The following is a 20,155-nucleotide window of genomic DNA, read 5'->3' as shown; positions in this document are numbered from 1 at the left end:
AATTGTTGGGTTTTAACCACGCCACGGATCATTTCTTTTGAAAATGTTTCGGGGGTCAGGAATTGTCGCGATTGTTGCCATTTTTTTCAAAAGAAACAATGACCAAACCACACGGATACGTCTTTTGTTGGGCCCACAAGGGAAAGTCTTTGTGGGCAGTGACTCGGGGCGTGTCTCTTGACTGCTGACTGAATTCTTAGGAATACTACGAGTATATTTATAACTACTAAGTGCAACAACAACTTGGTGAAATGAAGATTTTAATACGCACTTTTTTCTCAAATGACTGCGACGACGGTCATAGGGAAAGTACTCAAAATACTCATCATCCATTTATGTGAGAATGTGAGATTCCGCGGAGGTTTATCTTTATCTTTCGGTTAGCTGTTTTGGCCATCAGTTTTTACCGCCATTGTCCGCACTGTGGACGTCATTGAGTCGCTTTTGTTGGCTTTAACCGATAAGGTGTATTGGCTTTTGGATAAGCATTAATTACAGCACTCTTTGGGCCCTCTTAGCCATGGAGTTCCACGGAAAACATCCATTATTTGAGTTTAAGTTGAAGGCTTTTTGGATTATTCAAATTATTTTGGGTTTATTTAATGTTTTAGAATATGTTTCAAGTACGATTTAGTTTTTAAATATTTTTGAAACATTTTTTTACTATTTTGTAGTGCATTTTAGGACCATTTTCTTTCACTTGGAATTATGTATATTTGGGTATTAAAGCATATGATTTCTGGAAGAGTTTTCATCGCAGGCATTGCATCAGCTCTTTGGAGCTTCACTTTTCTTTGGTTTAGAGAAAAGGAAATTTCATTTGAAAAACGCAGACCGCAATTGAAACCGACTCGGAATCGGACCCATCATCGACAAATTAGACACACTTTCGCAATGGAAAACGGCGGAGGCCTCGCCTCGGATTGGATCGGTTTGGATCGGATTGGGGATCGTTGGGGCGGCTGGCCACACTTCACTTTTCATTACGAATCCCCTCAAGCCGAACACCGATTGTGGCGTCTTGTGGTTAATATCTTACGAACACGCGTCTCTTGTGGCCAAACATCGCTCTGATAACGTCGTTAAAAGCTCTCCGAAAGCGAAATCAAAAGGAAAACTGCAGTCGATAGACGGCAGACGGCAGACGGCGGACGGCGGACGGCAGACTACAGACGGCTTCGCTGACCAACTAACAATGAAAATGTGCAGCAACTGACGGGTAACATTTATATGGCTGCTCCACGGGTAATTAAGGCTCTAAAGATGATTCGATTCGATTCGATTCGATTCGATTTTGATTGATGGATCGCGACAGGGCGTGAAAAAAGGTCCCAAGGCGGAGAGTGTGGGTCTCTCACGGCGTGGAAATGTGGAAATGCGGCAATGGGTTCGATTTGATTGCCCCGAAGACCTGCATTGAAGTAATTGCTTTTCGTCTTGTGGTCCCAAAAGGGCGTTGAAACAGGCTATTATTGAGCAAGTACTCTTGCTCGAGAAAATGTACAAATAGCCATAGGAAAATGCCATTTCTCTGGTCTTTGATTCAGAGTTCAGTTTAGAAATTCATATTTTTCTCAGGTGTGTCCCTGTTTCACTCTGGGGGTAGGGGGGGATGGGTAAAGGTGCATCACAAAAGGGCGTGGACCTCCCGAGAGCCGGCCAACAGTCACGTGCAGAGAACGAGGCAGACTCGCCGAAGATGGAGCCGGAGATGGAGCAGAGATACTGCCTGGTAGTTTCGCCTGGGAAGGTGCATTGTTGTAGCTTTTGTAGTTTTACTTTTAGACACTGCCATTGGGCTTGGGCTCGGGCCATTAAGGCGTGACGGTGACGACGCCGTAAACTACCAAAGTGTAAACTACAACAGCCCAAAACTATGTACAAAATCTCATAAAACCGCGCTGCTCAAATTAAATACGTTTTCTATTCCATGGAAAGCGAAATTTATGGCCAAAACCAAAAAAACAAAACAAAACAAAAATCACAATTAACTTTGCGCAAATATTTCGCACTCGCAGACGCATTCGCATTCGCCGCGATGTCTGGTCCCAAAACCCACACTTTCACGTACATTTCGTCTATTTGTTTCTTCAACGCAGACACCACCGGAACACTGTTCGTCACAGACTCTCTGTGCGGGATTTGATAAATAATTGAATCGGCGAAAAAGCGCCAACGGAAAACGTTTGCCCGCACGCGCTTCCAGTCCCAAGATCCAACTCGAACTAACCGCATTCTCCAACACGGCTCGAAGCGGCAACAACAGCCAGCAGGCCAACAGGCCAGAGCAAAATAAACACAGCAGAAAGAGCAGCGAACAAGTGTGTGGGGCGAGAGAGAAACAGAGAGCCAGCGAAACAGAGAGAGCTGAGAGCCGCGCCGAGAGCGCCAGCCACTGCTGTGGGGCGAAAGGGTTGCGCCGCTGCTCGAGCATTGCCGGACTGTTCAAGAATGCCCGCTCTGTTAGCCGAGACACCCCATACCGTTACCGCTACCGCTAACAGCGTGCACAAGCCAGTGGCCATCTGGCAACTCTTTCGAGTAACAGTTTTTCCAAATAGAGAGGCACCTGCAGCATTGGCTGTGTGCTGCCCGAGAAAGTCACTAAAATATAAATAAAGAGGAAGGAAAACGAGCCCCTGAGATGCTGCCAACTGCCGAATTTCTCGCTTTAGTGGAGCCCCCGCAAAATGCCTCTATTAGGTGGCGGGGCGGACACCTTCGGGCTATTGGGGGCCCCCGAAAACAAGCCGCAGACAACTGTGTAATTATGTCTGGTCTGGTCTGGTGGGGTCTGGGAGAAACAGAGAGGGGGAAGGAAGGTATACAGACCACATAAGTGCAGCGAAGGTTGGGCGGCCCATGGGAGACAGTTGAAAAAAAACCCGAAAGGGTGAGCTCTGAAAGCGTTTAAAGGCCTTTCCAAGGTTTCCAAGGAGAAGACTGAACGGAATGGGGGAAAACGGGTATTCATCCTGAAGGATGAAGTATATATCTTATTGGAATTAGAGGAATTATTTAATGACTTCGAGACGGCACTAAAAAACACGCTGCTGTGTGCTGAAGGGTATTCAGCTTTACAACGGGAAGACGGGAAGACGGGAAGACGGGACTCTGTTCCCGATATCGAATGAAGATCAGCCAGATGCTGGGTCAGAGGAAACTCCAGTGCGGCTGTCAATGAAACAAGTCATGACCCGCAAATATGTGAAATCAGTGAAGTCTTCCAAAAGTCATCTTCTGCATTGATTACGCCGTCCAACGTTTTGTCAGAGGTTCCGTTTGCCAGTCTGGATGGGTTACAAGGGTGTCCCAATTCGAACAAAGCATCAAAGATTCTAATTCGGACCCAGACCCAAAGCCATCGAAGAGTAAAACTGACCTTAAGCCCAGGCTGCTCCTACTCCCTCCGTTTCAATGGACCCCAATGACCCTGGGAAAAGCATTTGAACGTTTCCAAGCTCACACAAAAGTGGATTTTCAATTGTCTCCCTTTGTACTTCTCCCAGACCAGACCAGTTGTCTGCGGGGGCCCCCAATAGCCTGAAGGTGTCCGACCCGCCACCTAATGGAGGCATTTTGCGGGGGCTCTACTAAAGCGAGAAATTCGGCAGTTGGCAGCATCTCAGGGGCTCGTTCTCCCTCCTCTCGTATTTATATTTGAGTGACTTTCTCGGGCAGCACACAGCCAATGCTGCAGGTGCCTCTCTATTTGGAAAAACTGTTACTCGCAAGAGTTGCCAGATGGCCACTGGTTTGTGCCCGCTGTTAGCGGTAACAGTAACGGTATGGGGTGTCTCGGCTAACAGAACGGGCATTCTTGAGCAGTCCGGCAATGCTCGAGCAGCGGCGCAACCCTTTCGCCCCACAGCAGTGGCTGGCGCTCTCGGCGCGGCTCTCAGCTCTCTTTCTGCTTATTTGCTGTTGCCGCTTCGAGCCAGGTTAGGGAATGCGGCTAGTTCGAATTGGCCCTTGGATCTGGACTGATAAACGTAGATATGGCCTGTGAGCATTACCCAGCAGCAAGTGGATTGTCATAACTAATGTTAGATCATTGAGAAAGGATTCAAGTGGGAAAAGAAGCGATGGAATTATAGTTTGATCAGAAGCCTTCTCTCAATAACACGTGATATTCGGAAGACGGATCTATGGCAGTCAGGCATTATTCAATAATATATGAATGGAGGAAGAAATACAAGCCAGATTGGAAGGGCAATTTATCATCAAATAAGGCATCTGCTAGCTCTTCGCTCTTAGGAAGTCTTAAATATCTCAAAAATATATAATTGTTGTATTTATTGAAATTTGTAAATTGGCTCTTTTTTCAAGATATTTCTGTATATTTTTCTTCGGTTCTTAAAGTGCATTTTTTTCCTATCGCTCTTTTGTTGAATGCCAAGTGCAGACCGAGACCGAGGGGCAACAAATTCCCAGCAGTTGGGCAAAGACAAAGGCATTTGCATGACAACTTCAAGGGGGAGCACTGGGAGGGAGGGGGCTCTGGGAACACCAGGGTCTGGCAACGATTTAAGGCCTGGGAAAGGGTTAACTGATCTGCACATGCCTTGAACGGAGGGAAATCGCCGGGCATACTCCACAACGATTCCAGATGAAAGCCTGGCGGCAGTGGACAAACTCTAGCATCCATCTTGGCGTGAATTTTGGGTCAATTTTATTCGCGACTTGACAAAAGTGTCGGCCTAAATTCTGAAGAGTAAACAATTGCCTTGCCTCAAGTCAAACCTGTTTTCAGTGCCGCCAACTCCTCACTTCCTCAGAGTCAGAGCCAGAGCCAGAGCCACAGACAAAGCCAGAGCCAGGCGAGAGCCAGGCAAGAGCTCTCTGGGCAAATTCCAATGGCATGACTACCCCTGAGAGAGAGAGACAGCGATGTGAAACTTGTAAGCCAGGCCAATTCAAGCCGAACCAAGGGGAAAAGGAGATTGGTTAGAGCCAGGCCCGCATTTTATGGGCACTCGGTGTACCTTCAACCTTTCCGCAAAACCGAGAGAAGAGCTCTCGCAAAAGCAGCCAAACCGCTTTGGCCCAGGGGAGAGAGGGCAAACAGGAAACAAGGTCTCCTCTCCATGTGAACTCCAAGCAGAACGCCAACTATCAAGGAAGCCGCAGAGATCTCATCTCAAAGTTCTCATTTATTTCCCTTCGTTCCGGCAAAATCTCTCGCCATTAATCTGATATATTTATTATGGTCTGGTCTGGTCTGGTCTCGCAATTAATGCCCCCAGAAATGTGCCAATTTCGTGTGTAACTTTTATGATGGGCCCCATTTTGGGGGCGGGGCGTTGGGTTGGCCGAAAGAAAGCTCTTGAAAATGAGCCACAATCGTACATTTCGGTTGTATAACAATTGAAGTGGTCGGAAAAGATGGAAAAACCTGATAGCCACTGTAGTTGAGATGGAAAAAATCCAATCAAAATGTTCAAAATAAAAGGTTTGATACAAATTCGAATAAAAATACATTTTTTGTATGCTCTTGATGCTGAAAATATTAAAATAGTTCCCTTAAATGTACACCAATTGAGTAATTAATTTGTTTATGTACAATATATGTGAGCCGAAACCAAAATGGGCCAAAAATGTGAGATTAGAGGTTAAAATAATTGTTTTGTTGGTTGGTTGCGTGAGCAGATTCTACATGAAACCCAAAGGAATAATGATTTGTGGCTTACTGTCTCATGGAGCCCCAACGACGCTGCGATAAGCTATCGGGATTGCTGTAAGAAAAATATTCATCAATTTAAGGTTTAAATTAAGGCTAAAAGTGCACATTTGGCTAAAGTTTTAGTTTGTGGTTTAAAGAGGTAATCATTTTCGAGAAATTTGAAAATTCCTTAAGTATTTGTCTGCTCTGCTATTTCTCTTCCATTTGTAATTACTTCCCAATCAATGATTTGATGAATCATACTTGAAATATATTTATCTATAATCCTTGATCTTTTATTAATATTTAGAGAAACGTCTCTTGAATTAGTTTCTTCTTTTGAAAACGCTTTGCACACCTAAGATCGTTGTTTCAATTTCCAAATCAGTGCCACCACCTTTTCCATTATACCTTGCAGCTGGACTGCCTTAACAGACTTCGGTTGGGGGAAATGTTGGAGGAATTCAATGAACAAAACTCTGTTAAGTTGCTTAACCGAATGTTAACTGGATATCCAAGACATAATTGTATTATCTATATTATTTATAACAACTTTGGTCTCCAAAAAAAACATGTGCATGCCCCACGAGCACCGACTGTGTTGGGATTTGCGACTCGAAGACGGAGCCACGCATGAATCACGGCTTGTGGCGGCCCAGGCCGAGACGAGCATAGAAAAAACTGGTTTTCTGTATGCATTTTAATGCCACATACATGTGTATACACACAGAAAAGGTTAAATATTCAAATAGTGTGGCTTTTTGTTGTTTTTTTTTTGCTACGGACAAATTGAGACTAGAGTTTTGAATTGATGAAGTCTCTGGGACTGGACTGCCGTCTGCCGACTGCCGACTGGTTGGGGCAGCTTTATGGCCATTACGTAGTCAGTAGCCTGATTATGTGTGCAACCTTATATATGTATGTACATATTTCTTACAACTGTAGAGATTCGCATTCGATTCGTTTCGATATCCATTTTGGGAGTAAAGCGAGTGAATAATGGACTGGTGGTGGTGGGAGTGTGGGTTTACCTTGTCGGTGTGCGTCTCAGACTGCGTCTGGCCCAATTGTCTCGGGGCATAATGTTCAGTTCGTCATCGCTGGAAATGGCAGGACAGTTAATTCTAAATTCCAATGGATATGCATTCGATTCGACTCACTCTTGGGGCGTGGATGAGCCCGCATGCGGGGCCAGATCGAGTTCGATGCCAACGCTGGCGTTCAGATTGTTATTTCCATCGTTCGAGTGTCCACTGTGATTGGAGCTTCCCACGCTGAGATTGTTGTTGCCATTGGCGTGGTTGTTGCTACTGTTGTTGTTGTTGTTGCTGATGCTGTTGTTGTTGTTGTTGTTGCTCGAATTGGAGCCATTCCGTCCTTCCCTCAGTTGGGCGGGATACTCGTTCTCGCCATAGCCCTCGAAGGACTCGCCATCGGATAAGGACGAACACTGAGATTTGGCAACGCCCGCTACAAAAAAAAAACCGTTGATTATTGCCAAGACCGATCAAAGGTCATCGCTGGGTCTGGGTGGTACTGTACCTGTGCTGGAGGGCGGACTGCTGGGCGTGGGGCTGCTGTCGCCGGACATGGTTTCCGCATAGAGAAAACTGTTTGTGTTGGCTTTGATGGCCGCATTGGGGCTGTTGGGCAGCTGAATGCGCGGCATGGGCGCCATCTTGAGTGTGGAAGAGCTGAAAGAATAAAAAAATTAAACATTTATCAAAGAAGTTCGGAACAGAGGAATCTGTGTGCCTGGCAAGCAGGTCCCAGTGCTTGTCAAACCATTCATGTTTAGCCCTAATTCAACGCGTGCAACAGGTGCACTTTCTACTTCCGATTTTGGTCAAACTTCTACCGAGGGAAACCAAATTGGGTCGAGGTCTGTTGTGGACACTTCCTTCCAGCAATTATCCCTTACTCCAGGGCGTGACTGGCTGGGAAAGGGGGGCGAGGGGGAGGGAGAGGTTCCCGATCTGGGCGTGAGTAATTACCCACGATACGAGTTTATTTCTTCTATAATTGTCGGCGCTCTGCCTTGCCATCATTTTCTGGTTTTCTTTTTCGTGTTTCACGCTTTCGTTTCTTTTTTGAATTGTCACCGAATTGGGGGTTTGGCGGATTATTGGGGCGCATAGAAAAATCTATAAATATTGTTGGTACAATTGGTGGAGTGTTCGATTGATATGTCAGGGCCGTTAGTTGTAAGAGAGTAAGTGGGTCAACGTCCACGTTCTCCAGAGGGATTAGGGGTATGTCCAACACTCATGGGAAAGGGATAAGACACAACAACATGATCCAAATTGAAAGAGGAGTCCTCTCTAACCTTTTTGGTTCAACCAGTTGAAGTTTCACTTCAATTACTCCAAATTATATGGATTGACATGAGGGAGGAGCCTCCTGGCCAACAATTTCATAATAGACTAACCATAAACTTGTGATTAAATATCGATTGTCTGCAGAGCGTTTCCAGCTGGAATAATATGCCATAATGAGCAGATATATGTGGCTCAAAAGAAAGCAAAAGGAAATAATGATACTCGGGCAAAATCACAGCAATTCAGCGAAGAGGTGAAGAGCGGCTGAGTGAGTACCAAGCGCGCACGGGGAGCAACGAACTCTGGCCGAACCCAACAACCAACAAACCAACAAACCAACAAACCAACAAACCAACAACTAACAACCAAAAACACCAACAAATTGCACTGAAAAAATCGATGAAAGTTAGTCAAAAACAAAACAAAGAAGAAATGTACAACCCCTCCTAAAACTTTTTCCCCACTTATGCAATGATATTTTTATTTTTTTTGTTGGTTTTGCATAAGAGGATGGTTGGTGAGGGGGGAGGGGGAGGAGGGCGTGTGTGAGAGCTGCCACCCTCTGCTGTTCACATCGCTGGCAGCTATGACACTTGATTAAGTTGCCAAAGACTGATTGCTACAGCGTAGCAGCCAAGGCAATCTGTGTCAGCGACAGCATCGGCAGCTGGTTGGGGCACCAAGAGATGCTCTTGGGTGGATCGAAGACTTAGATACCCTGGGATGCAGACAAGTCGAAGCTTAGCCGGATGCTGCCCCCTGATAGGGTAAGAAGTTCAGTTAGAGCAGCAGCAGCAGCAGCATCCCAACAGCAAAAGACCAATCCGCTTTGGGTTCCGTTACTGCAAAACTTGGCTGCACTTGTCTCTAGCTGTCTCTCTCTCTCTCGGTGTGTGTGTACTCCGTATATTGCACGAGTATTTCCCATGAATAGTTTTCCTTTGTTTGCAGCTTCTTCTCGCCACCTGATATCTGATGAATTATATGTACAAATAAATGAATAAAGAATTGTGGGAATAAAGCTCTGAGTGGGGAAGGGGCAGAGCGGCAGAGCGGCAGAGGGGCAGAGGGGCGCTGCAGTTCATAAGCCGTATCATTCATTAGCCATATGCTAAAGATCAAAAACGAGTGTGGGGGGGCGGGGGGGGATCTCCAGTATATAACTGTATATGGAATTGTTTAATTATAGAACAAGTTGTTCCTCTCCGAAGCAGAGAGTGGGTTGAGTGGAGGCACAGGCACAGACGCCGCGGCGTTGCAGCAGAGTTTCAGTTTTATTTTTATTAGATGTTATCCGAGACTTGACCAGCTGCCATGCCCCATGCCCCATGCCGCCCCCACCCTGCCTTGTGTGTGACTAATAAACTTGAACTTGTGTGCGAGAAAACAATTGAAAAATTGATCCGATGAGAGAGCCTCACACACACAATAAGTGCGGGGCATGGATGAGTGGAAAGTGTACCAGGCAGGCCGTAATTCTTATCCCATTCAATTGCTTTTGTTGGTTGTTTTGTCACACACATGTAATCCATCCCATCCATCCATCCATCTATCTGTCTATATATCTAATTATGCAGATGTTGTGATGTGGTAATAATGCCTGGGGCTTGGGGAACTGCACGTACCACCAAAAAGACAGAACATGGACCAGGGCCATATGGCGATGAATAGGAGAACCGGGCTAGATCGAATTCGAGCCATAACGAAAGTGGATTGAGCACTTCAACAGAACAGTTCCGAAATTCCAATGAAAACCCTTAATTAAAAAGCGAGACCGAGAGACAGACGGAGATTTCGAAAGATCCTTTGCTCAAGTGGCAAACAGATGCCAGACAGCCTGCCAGCCAGCCAGCCAGCATCTCGAGGGTTTGCCCACGAACTACCTGCTCGAGAGATTGCATCGATAAGTAAACTACAGAAACGCACAGCTGTTGCACCGATCTCCCATTTTCCATTTTCCATTTTCCATTTCCCATTAGTTTTGGTCGAGTCAAGTGAGGAAAATCTTATCCAACGGCAAGACAAATCTGGCAGCGTGCAAATTCCGTGCTGGAAAACGTGTTTAACGCTGAGAAACGAGCATTTCTTTCAACCGAAATGCATTTCAAACGTTGAACGTGCCTTCGACTAAATATTCATCTAGTCGGAATGGTGATTGATTACGAAACACATTAAAAACCAGCTTATTACTGCTGGGATCCCCTTCGAGGCAAAACAGGGTACACCTTTACTTGATTTGGAATACCCGTGGACAAGCTTTGGCTGCCCCTTGAATCGATCCCCATGGTAGACGCCCTCGAAAAGCAAACAAAACGCCCACAAAAACAAGCGACACGACGACAAACAATCAGAGACCCAATAGATTGAAGCAATATTGATGAATTATACAAAATACAGACTGGGAAAACTGGAAAAACAAAGAAGCAAAACAGAAAATTCTGTTACAACACTTGAAGCGGTATCGGTATCGGTATCGGAGGAAATTGGGTCAACCGAGGGAGTGAAATGAAGGGGAACGTGGGGGGGCGAAAGTGAAGAGAAGTAAGCGACTTAATCAGAGCTCTCAAACTGTTACTCAAACTGTAGTAGGCTTAAGCGGAAGGTGTGAAGCTTATGCTCGAGAAACGCACTGTAGGACACACACACACTGTGGCACTGCGGCACTGTGGCACCGCCTGTGAATACTTTAAAATCAATTAGTTGCTCGAAACGTCCGCGTCTACTAAAATACAAATCCCATTTACTTAACGCCTCTGTTGACATATTTCTGTTTTATAATTTTATTTTTATGCCCGGAACTGTCTGCACCTCCGAAGGGGAGGACAGGGGAGGAACTCCCGACCTCTCTCTCTCTCAGACTCTATTTCTGATTTCTGGTGAATGTTTCGTTGGCAGTTCCCGCTAATTTGTGCTCTTCCCCGGAGGCTTAACATTCTCCAGGGCGGAAGCCAGCTGTGATCCGAAAGCGAAAATTCCATGTCAGGTTTTTGGGTGGATGCCTGGATGCCTGAATGAATAATGGGGCGGGCGTGCTCGAGACCCAGCTCCTCGAGGAGATGGTGCACGAGAGGAATACCAATTGGTAGAACACTAGACAGAGAGACATGTCTGAGAGGCCTTGCGAGAGGCAGGTCAAGGAGGGACCCATCAACACATAGTTTGTTGGGTAAGCGCCAAGAGGCAGAAGAAGTTATGGAAAAACCCTCTAGAGAGACAAAAGACTACTATTATCGGCCTTACAGTTTGAAAAGCACTGAATGGTATCCAGCAACAGCTGTTGAAGCTTCAGACAGACAAATGTTTCCACAATGACAACAACCTTTAATAAAATATAAAGTAAAACATAAACACGGAAGTCTCTCTCCCCCCCCCCCCCACAGGTAGATGTACTTACATGTACATATATGTATGTATCTAGATAGCAGCAGTATGCGATGCAGCGACAAAAGATGAAAAACCCATGCCAGAGAGAGAGAGACAGACTTTGTTCCAGACGGCGGGCCTCGACTGTCATTAAAAGCGACGACACCTGTTTGAAGTTGTGGCAGTCCCTCTCCTACCCCCCCCTACCCTCCACCATGCATCCAGCACTCCTTCCTCTCCTTTCTCCCTGTCACTTTTGTGAGTTCTTTTCGTGCTGCATTTACCGCAATTATTTACTTAGGCCATCGCTCGGATGCGGGCTCTTCAAAAAGGTAGAGCCAAACCAAACAAAACACGGAATTAGATGAATTCCCCAACAGCATTTCCTCACTAATTACACGAGAGAGAACCAAGCACACACACGCACACACACACTCTTTTGTATACCCTGTAATCGAAGGGCATAGGCGTATGGCTGGATCTGCTGGCGATCGGTTGTTTTTTATGCCAGAATATAGGTAAAACTTTGACATTTATTACATCCAAGTGTGTGTTTTTGATAGGGTATTCCCTAGTCGGCATTTGAGGGCTGCTTTCGGTGCATTGAACTGCCTGCAGGTGGAGCAAGAGGGGAAGGAACCAGTGCTGCCGCTGACCCACATTGATTGAATTGCATTTGAATTCGTTTTCATTTCCATGTCAATCTCCCAGCCAGCCAGTCAGTCATTCAGTCAGTCGATCAACGAGCTTTCAGGTTGTCCAAACCAATTGCAGTGTCAATTGGGGAAAAGACATCATCTTGCTCTCCTCTTCAATCAGCTTCAACCATCATTCACCTCTGTCTGTCGCTGCATCTCTCTTTCGCTCGCCTCTCCCCCTCCCTCTGCCGCTCTCTCGCTCTACCGCCAGTTGGCAGAGCTTTCGGGAGCTTCTTCTTCTAAATAACTGCTGACTGACACGATTCCCATTCCTTGGCTCTGGCATTTCTGGCTTTTCTTCTGCTTCCTTCTTTCTTCGTTCTTCGCTCGTTCTCTTTTGCTTTGGCACGAGTGTTCGTTCTCGACGTTTGCCTTGTGTATAAACAAAAGCGTACATTCAAAAAATAAATACAATAAAAAAAGCCATACAAAATCTTTTTTCGACTTGTTTACCTTGAATCGCATTGAATTGAAGTTCAAATAATTAATTATAATTTTAGCTTGCGGTTTTTTAAATGTTTTCTTCTTTTTGTTTTTTTGCTTTTACTTTTGCACTTAATGCGCTTTTGCAAAAGGTTTTTTTAATAATATTTCTTAAATGAGAATTGGTTTTTTGCTGTTTTTTTTTTTTTTTAATTTACGAGTGTTATTGGTAAACGTTTTGAAAGGGGATTTCTGGCAGCAAACTTTTATTACTGTAATCAATACGAGTAAAAAGCTGTCAATCGCTTACAGTGAAGACTGCACTGGTGGACAGCTGCCCCCCATTGGGGAGCTAAGGCCTTCTCCCCACAGGTATAAACATACGATTGTTGGTAATTATCAGGGGGGGTCCACTAATGATATGTTTTAGTTGCAAATTCACCTTCCCGGCGGCTTCTGTGTATCCCTTAGTACAGCCAAATTGCAAATTGGGAAACCTGATCCTTGTGTGCCCCGTCAAGACTTGAAAGATCGCCCAAATTTGGCTGCAGACTGTAGTCTTTCTTGCCCATAAGCAATTAGGCAAGAAAAAAACCAAAAACAAAGAAAAATGAAGAAAAAACATGAGCAAAGCCGCATAACTGTGCCAAGGCGACCCATTCCAAGCAGCAGAAGAAACGAGGCAACATTTATTTTCAGAGCCGTTTTGTTGCTTTTGGCCAGAATATGCAAAGTGCGAATGTGAAACGAGAACCGTTAGAGCGTGAGAGAGATAGCAGCTAGCTGCACAGAGCACATGCATAGCTGTAATTTTAGAGGGCGCCCTAAACAATGTTAAACAGAGGCCAAAATGGATTCTATGGGGGAAATGGAAATGGACACGAAATATATCAAATTTCATGGGGAAGCACCATGTGCAACGACTTGCGTTGCGTTTGGGTTTGGGGCTGGGGTGAGGGTGAGGGTGAGGGCAAGAGGAAGCAGCTGCTACTACAGATTTCCATCTTCTCCGAAGTGGGTTTCCGATTACAACAGGCGGAAAAGGATGAGAGGATGATGCTTCGTTGAGTGGAATATGTGCCCAGGATCTTGTCCTGTGGCAGGTGGTCCCTCAAGGAAATCCGGAAACACTTGTTCCGCTCTCTTTCCAGACTCGAAAACTTCCTCAACTTCAGGCCGCTAACTAACTGAGAGGGATGAGGTGAGCGGGGAACGAGATAGCGATAGAGACAAAAGCAAATCCAGCTAAAATAAAACCCCACAGCACAAAAAGTCAACGACGGCACCAACTGGCACGAACCTGGCTCAAACCAACAACAATCACAAATATGCAACAACAAAGAGTAAAGCAAAAGCAAAAGCAAATACAAAGAGAGGAAAACCGAAAACAATTGCGAATTTTCGCATTTGGTAAAATGTTACAACTGTCCCACACATAAAACGCGAACAGAGCCCCCGAGTCATTTATTTAATTGCCCCAAAAAACCAAAAAAAAAAAACGAAAACAAACAATGTTAAAATGGGGAATACTCAGTTTGAGAATCAATAAGCATTAAGTAAACGTTGCGTGCTCGCAAGCTGGCCAGAGAGGGGGATTAAGACATTGAGGTAGTATTTGGATATGTACATGCGTATAGTATAGTATTCCTGATCAAAAAGTTAAAGAATCAATAATTACTTTGGTGAGGAAGGCATACACTCGTCAACTTCTCAATCTTCCTGTGTTGTTTAGTAGAGAGATGTATCTTTTCCACCTGTAATTATTACATTCCTCATTTGTTTCAGTCTCCCCTGTCATTCTCACTGATTGTTTTTGCTAATTGCCATGCCCTGGCAGCTTTGCAGCGAATTTGGGAACGCTAAAGAGATTAGAGACACTTAAAGCTAACGCACCTGTTTAAATATGTTGGTATCCAATTGGAGCAGCAGTGGCAGTGGCAGCAGCAGACCCGTTAATAAGACATTAATTTCATTAAAGAAAAGAAACAAATTTTCGCACAAACGTTGACACACACATGCAAAAAGACGCACACGAACACACACGACAACCGCAGAGCAGCAGCGCGCAACAGATGGATTTAGGGTGGACGGGGGTGGATAGATTTTCGATACGACTGCTACAGGTAGAACAGGTAGTCGTTGCTGTTTTTGTTGGTGTTGCACAAAATATACAAAAACAAAAAAAAATATTGTTAACTGCAGCACTTTCACTCAGGTTAGAGGCATTTCTTCACTCTTCGCTTCGCATAGGTGTTTTTTTTTGTGGTCTCGCTAAGGTATTGTACGCGTGCGTAACGTTGGCAACCACCAATCTTGGCTCTGATTTTTCCGCCTAAACTGGCTCGCTCCGAACGACGAAAATTGTTTGTCGAAAGGCCCGACTGATTGCGTTTGGTTTAAATGCAGTTTTCAATTTCTTTCGCCGACGACTGCACCTCAGTAACCGTAAATTTGCGAAAGTTTGGGAGTGATTGACGATATTTTAGATGGTATTTTTTTAGCGGAAAATATAGATATTTTTTTGAGATATCAACGGAATTCTCTGAATTCTTAAAAAAAAACGGCACCGTCTTGTTGTTTCATGGTTCGCGGCTAAAATTTTTGTGAGACAACCATACCGTCCGACCCTCAGAAATATACCAAAATATACCATCTCAATGTAAAAATATACCGTAAATATACTGACGAGTTCAAGTTACATTATACATATTCCTCGTTTTTGATATTCCGTCAAATATTACTAGCTAGATAAGACCCACAGCCCTGCCCACATAATTTTATCATATTAATGAATCAATTTTCTACTTGACTGGCTTATTTCAAATACTTGACTTGTTTTCCTGCTACTACGATTGCTTTTAATTTTTTTGCCACAATTTTAATGCCTCAACAGCAATATAGTGTCGCGTATATCGACCTTAACCTACTTAACCCCCCTCTATTTAAACAGTTCAACGACTTGATGTAAATGGCGGCAAATATTACTGATTGTAAATTCTTCTTGTAAAGTCATGCCATCTTCCTCTGAACTTAAAACAAAAACACGATATTATTCACATGTACTGCGAAAAAATTATTGAATTTTCGTTATTTTCGGTGGATTATTACAATTTCCCCTTGGTTTGCAATGGGTTAATCGTTCTCTGTGAAGGATTGGAAACCATTTTCCTCGATTTTGATATTCCGTGGAATACTACCACCTATCTAGATCTTTCAGCCCTGCCCACATAATTTTATACAATTAATGAATCATTTTTCTATTTGACTGGCTTATTTTAAATACCTCTTTTCCTGCTATGATTGTTTTTGCCTCAATTTTAATGCCTCAACAACAATATAGTGTCTCCTATATCGACCTTAGCCCATTTAATCCCCCTCTATTTAAACTGTTCAACGACTTTAGGTAAATGGCGGCAAATATTACTGATTGGAACTTCTTCTTGTAGATTCATATCATATTCCTCTGAACTTAAGAAAACCACGATATCGAACTCCGCTAAAATTATTCAATTTTTATTAATTTCGGTAAAATATTACACTACCCCCTTGGCTTACAATGGGCTAATCGTTATCCGTCAAGGATTGGAAACCATACTCCTGGATTTTTATATTCCGTGGAATATAACTAGAAAGATAGATCTCTCAGCCCTGCCCACATATTTTATCCAATTAATAAATCAATTTCCTACCTGACTGGTCAATTTTTTATATTTGCTTTTATTGAATTTTGTCTAAAAAAGGCTTTAGCGAAAAAGTAAAAAAAAAAAATGTAATTGAGTAATCGTTCCTATTGATCAAGTTTGATATTCCGCTGAATAATGCTGGCTAACTAAAACCCTCAGCCCTTATCCCATTGATGAATAAATTAACTACTTTTAAGTACTCCCATTTATTGTATGTTTACTAAAACAAGGTTTTAAAAAAAAGTCTACAAAAAACAGTCGGAATTTTGTTGCACTTGTTGCACATCAACCGGAATATGGTCATTTTCTACCATATTTCGTTAATTTAATATTAAGATACATACTAGTTTCCAAACTGTTTTTAAAACGAAATTTGTAAAAAAAAATTGTCTCAAATTGATTTGTTTTAGACGTGCTTTTCATGCTTTTAATTAGTTTCCTGTATACCCTGATCCCAATACTCATTCTCGGTCTCTGTAAGCCTTCAAATTAAAACACTACCTTCAAAATATCATTGAAATACTTTAAAACTGACTTGAGACTGACTAGTTTCTGCATTTATGAGATCCTGGGATATCATCCACCAACATGTCAACTGGGCTATAAATTCAAAATCATTTCTACTTTTCACCAACTGAACCTTTATTTTTGAGAAATTAAAGCAAAGGACAGTTTAAATATATATTGCCTCACTTTAGAACTTTATTCTTATTTTCTAAAACATAAGCTACGAGCACGAAGTACACAAAATCGCGTATTTAATCTCTTTGCAAGTTTTCTCTCACTTTTCTCGTCTATTTTTTAAAAACTTTCCTAAGGCCAAAAATGTGTACAAAATATTTGTTTTGTATTAAATTAATCTGTCTTCATTCTTCTTTCTGTTGAACGGAGGGCTATGTTTTTCTTTCTTTGCCAGTCTCTTTTTTCGGCTTGAATAAACTACTTAATTAAAACGATTATCAAAGATCTGCGACTCAATGTCCTGCTCCGACGGAAGCTGGTCACGATTAAACGTATTCTCTTCGCCCTTCAGCAGACGCTGATAGACCTGAATGGCACGTCCAGTGCGCAACTGGCGATGCTGCAATAGAGAGGCAAGATTAGGTGGCTGGGCGCCCAGGGCTTTGGACCAATCGTTCAACAGGGCCTGGGACTCATCCATTTGGATTACCTCTGCATGCTCGATGCTGTGCAGTAGCTTGTAGTTGGTCAGAAAGTCGCCAATCTTCTCAGTTAGCGAATCGAACAGCACCACATGAGTGGGCAGGGCAGTGCGAGGATGGATCGGTATGTGTGAGCTCAGCCAGTGATTGGGAGACTCATAGAAGCGATCTGCTTCATCCTTAAAGTTCTCCTGATTCTTCAGATTCGGCTCGCAGGTGAGAAACCTCATGGTAACATTCTCGTGAATGTGGCTACAGGAACAGGCAAAGATTAGCTTGAGGATTGACAGAGGTCCAAATAAAACTCACCTGTAAAACGGTGTCGAGTGGCATGGCATTAAGAAGAGTATGTTAGCCCGGTGTTCGCGCTCATCACGATATTCCTGGGCAATATCCCTTAGTTTTGGCATCAGATCGATGGGTCCCTTCTGGTGGACCGTGCTCAAGTACCAGGCGGGCAGCACATTTCCTAATAGAATCACAAATGCGCTGCACCAGAGCATTGTGGATGAGGCACGGTAGCTCCAGCGGGACACGGCATCCACGCACACATACAGGCACAAGGGCAGCAGCGAGGACACAAAACGGAACTCCTTATGCTCCACCGTACTCAGCACGACCAGTGTGAGGAAAATGGTAATCAGTAGTTGCTTGCTAACCTCGTGCTTTTCCGATTTGCGGACTGTTTCCATGATGCCGTATATAAACGGGAGAGTGTTGATGCCCAGCACTGTGGGTAGGCCGACGGTGAAGTACCAATACCACGGATGCGAGCCATAGAAGCTGCCAATGTTGTTGAATATGTTGTACTTGAGGAACTCGTACGGCGTCACAATGAGGTGGCCGTGCCAGTACGTGTCGATGGCAATGCCCAAGCCGGCAACAAGTAAGCTGAAATAAAAACCACAAGAATTAGTAACAACATTTACCCAAAAAAGGCTCCACCACTCACCCGATGACCAAGAAACGCTTCAGGATCAACTCCACCACGGACTGCCGACTCTTGCGGAGATGATAGATCGACAGAGGAAGCCAGATCACAGAAGCCGTGGGACGCAAGAAGCAACAGATGGCAGCGGGCCACAAATATGCGGTTCCCTCGCCATACCACGGGAAGTAGCTCAACGCAATTGTGGTCAGCGATGCCTCCAAGGTGTTGGCCAGCGTGCGCGAGCCAGTGTAGAACCAGAACCAAGGCACCAAGATCAGAAACAAGGCCCACTTACGCTTGCCGGTCCACACATAGAAGCGATAGTCGGAGTAGGCCGTCAAGGTGGCCTGGAGGATGCGCGGCAACAACACCAGCAGCTGAACGCTGTCCAGATGGAGCAGAGCAAGCAGTTTGTACAGTCCGGCAATTAGCACGGGATACACATAGCTGCGTATGCCCTGGACCCACTCCCATGTCAAGTAGCCATATCTAAAAAATATATATTTATAAATGATAATCGTTGGAGTGGCTGTCGCTGTCGCTGTCTCCTACCCAAAGGTCAGTTTGTGGGCCACTTCCAGACTTTGCCAGTATTCGTCGGGCACGTAATAAGTCTTAACCACGAAAACGGAAGCCAAGCGAACGGCCAGAATCAGCCCGAAAACGTACAGCAGATTCATCGCTGCGGGGGGCGCTCACACGCTTCTTGCGAGGGAAAAGCGCGTGTGTGGTAGTCTGGTCAGGTTAGTACAGCCGTTGCTGTCAACTGAAATGAGTAATGAACGTTGGCCGTGCCGTACATTTACATATTTATATTTTGGACATTTGTTGTTTGCGGCAATCGAACCTAACCTTAAAAAACGGCCACCGTCAGAGGTCGGCCGTGGCGACGAGGTGCGTGTATATTCGATTTAAAAGACGACACACTGTCGTTTATTCTCACAATATTTTTCTATTTTAGCGACGACAACGAAACGACACAATTTTTGGCGGCCTATAAATAACGCGAATAGAAGACCAAAGCAAAAGTGGAGACCGACGCCGACGCTGTCGTTGTGCTGCGCAGGGCTGCTGTGAACCGTTTCGAAAGTGATATCGATATATCGCCAGAGAGGGAGCCGCCGTGCAGTTATGTGGCACATTGTTTCCACTGCTCCGATGCGAAACGCCGTTTCACGTTTGCTCATCCATCAAAAGCATCCAGCCACAGTATTGGCAACAAGCCTCCCCCGAAATTATGGCCGGGGGCGACATTGGAACAATTTTTTGGCGAAAATGTTTGGCAAATATTTGGCCGTTACGAATATTGTGGGGTCCGGACTTCTGCTGGTGGCCGGCGACGCAGTCACACAACAATATGAAAGAGCCGTTCATAAGAGATTGTTCGACTTTCACCGTTCGGGATGCATGTTCCTAACGGGTTTGGCTGTTGGCCCAGTGCAGCATGCATTCTACAGTCACCTAGATGTATACCTGCCGGATTCGAAACGTATTACTGCAGTGAAGAAGATCTTTTTCGATCAGATGTTCATGTCGCCAACATATATATTTCTGTTCTTCTATGTATCCAGCCTGCTGGAGGGCAAAACAATCAAGGAGTCCAATGCAGAAATTCGCGAGAAATTCCTATACACCTGGATGATCGACTGTTTGATCTGGCCAGCAGTACAGTACCTGAATTTTCGCTTTCTCAATCCCAGGCATCGTGTGGTCTTCATAAACGTGACCAACTGTATGTACATAGTCCTGCTCTCTTATATAAAGCACGATTGGGCCCTCCATAATCAAAATCCTGAAATAAAAGAAAAATCCGACTAGAATCCATACATCGATTGCCCCCTCACTCATCGATTTTCATTTCAAATCAACCCTTAACAATGATAGAAATCAACACTTTCGTAACGTAAATGGAAA

General features: G+C 44.4%; 3 protein-coding genes across 8 annotated transcripts in view; 1 reads left to right on the top strand and 2 right to left on the bottom strand.

The window, feature by feature from the left end:
• LOC6601967 (rab11 family-interacting protein 4B) overlaps positions 1-14,948 on the bottom strand; it is a 38,055-nt gene extending 23,107 nt beyond the window's left edge. For 2 of the 5 annotated variants that reach the window (XM_026993832.1, XM_026993834.1), the window contains exons 1-5: positions 14,358-14,948; positions 7,205-7,356; positions 6,823-7,132; positions 6,694-6,762; positions 5,691-5,735 (exon numbers count right to left, since the gene is read on the bottom strand). In XM_026993832.1, the coding sequence (XP_026849633.1) occupies positions 5,691-5,735; positions 6,694-6,762; positions 6,823-7,132; positions 7,205-7,340 (560 nt within the window). In that variant the 5' untranslated portion in view covers positions 7,341-7,356; positions 14,358-14,948. Of the gene's footprint in view, positions 1-271; positions 353-5,690; positions 5,736-6,693; positions 6,763-6,822; positions 7,133-7,204; positions 7,357-14,357 lie in introns of those variants that run through there. The other 3 variants (XM_026993835.1, XM_026993836.1, XM_026993838.1) reach the window with 2 other exon arrangements.
• Positions 14,949-16,827: 1,879 nt separating this feature from the next.
• Positions 16,828-19,193, bottom strand: LOC113566766 (GPI mannosyltransferase 3). Of its 2 annotated transcripts, XM_026993819.1 has the most exons (6): positions 19,094-19,193; positions 18,794-19,007; positions 18,263-18,730; positions 17,620-18,201; positions 17,319-17,562; positions 16,828-17,228 (listed from the first exon to the last, which is right to left on the bottom strand). In XM_026993819.1, the coding sequence occupies exons 2-6, from the start codon at positions 18,919-18,921 to the stop codon at positions 17,091-17,093; spliced, it is 1,560 nt and encodes a 519-aa protein (XP_026849620.1). In that variant the 5' UTR covers positions 18,922-19,007; positions 19,094-19,193; the 3' UTR covers positions 16,828-17,090. The 2 variants fall into 2 exon arrangements, with proteins under 2 accessions (XP_026849620.1, XP_026849619.1); XM_026993818.1 differs by having other exon boundaries at positions 16,828-17,562; positions 19,094-19,192.
• LOC6601966 (mpv17-like protein 2) lies at positions 19,070-20,131 on the top strand. The gene is made up of 2 exons (XM_002026960.2): positions 19,070-19,135; positions 19,203-20,131. The coding sequence occupies exon 2, from the start codon at positions 19,373-19,375 to the stop codon at positions 20,057-20,059; it is 687 nt and encodes a 228-aa protein (XP_002026996.2). The 5' UTR covers positions 19,070-19,135; positions 19,203-19,372; the 3' UTR covers positions 20,060-20,131.
• Positions 20,132-20,155: the final 24 nt, after the last annotated feature.

Source organism: Drosophila persimilis, unplaced genomic scaffold (genome assembly GCF_003286085.1).
Source record: "Drosophila persimilis strain 14011-0111.01,24,50 unplaced genomic scaffold, DperRS2 tig00000900-arrow-arrow-pilon, whole genome shotgun sequence".
NCBI classification, from domain to species: Eukaryota; Metazoa; Arthropoda; class Insecta; order Diptera; family Drosophilidae; genus Drosophila; species Drosophila persimilis.
This window is presented reverse-complemented; position numbering and strand designations above follow the sequence as displayed.

Bases quoted from the DNA above. Each gene is read 5' to 3' on its own strand.
- LOC113566766 (XM_026993818.1), bottom strand. From the start codon at position 18,921: ATGAATCTGCTGTACGTTTTCGGGCTGATTCTGGCCGTTCGCTTGGCT. The intron at 18,731-18,793 runs GTAGGAGACAGC...TATATTTTTTAG, and splicing joins GCCCACAAACTGACCTTTGG to ATATGGCTACTTGACATGGG. The intron at 17,563-17,619 runs GTGAGTTTTATT...CTGTTCCTGTAG, and splicing joins CACTCGACACCGTTTTACAG to CCACATTCACGAGAATGTTA.
- LOC6601966 (XM_002026960.2), top strand. From the start codon at position 19,373: ATGTGGCACATTGTTTCCACTGCTCCGATGCGAAACGCCGTTTCACGT.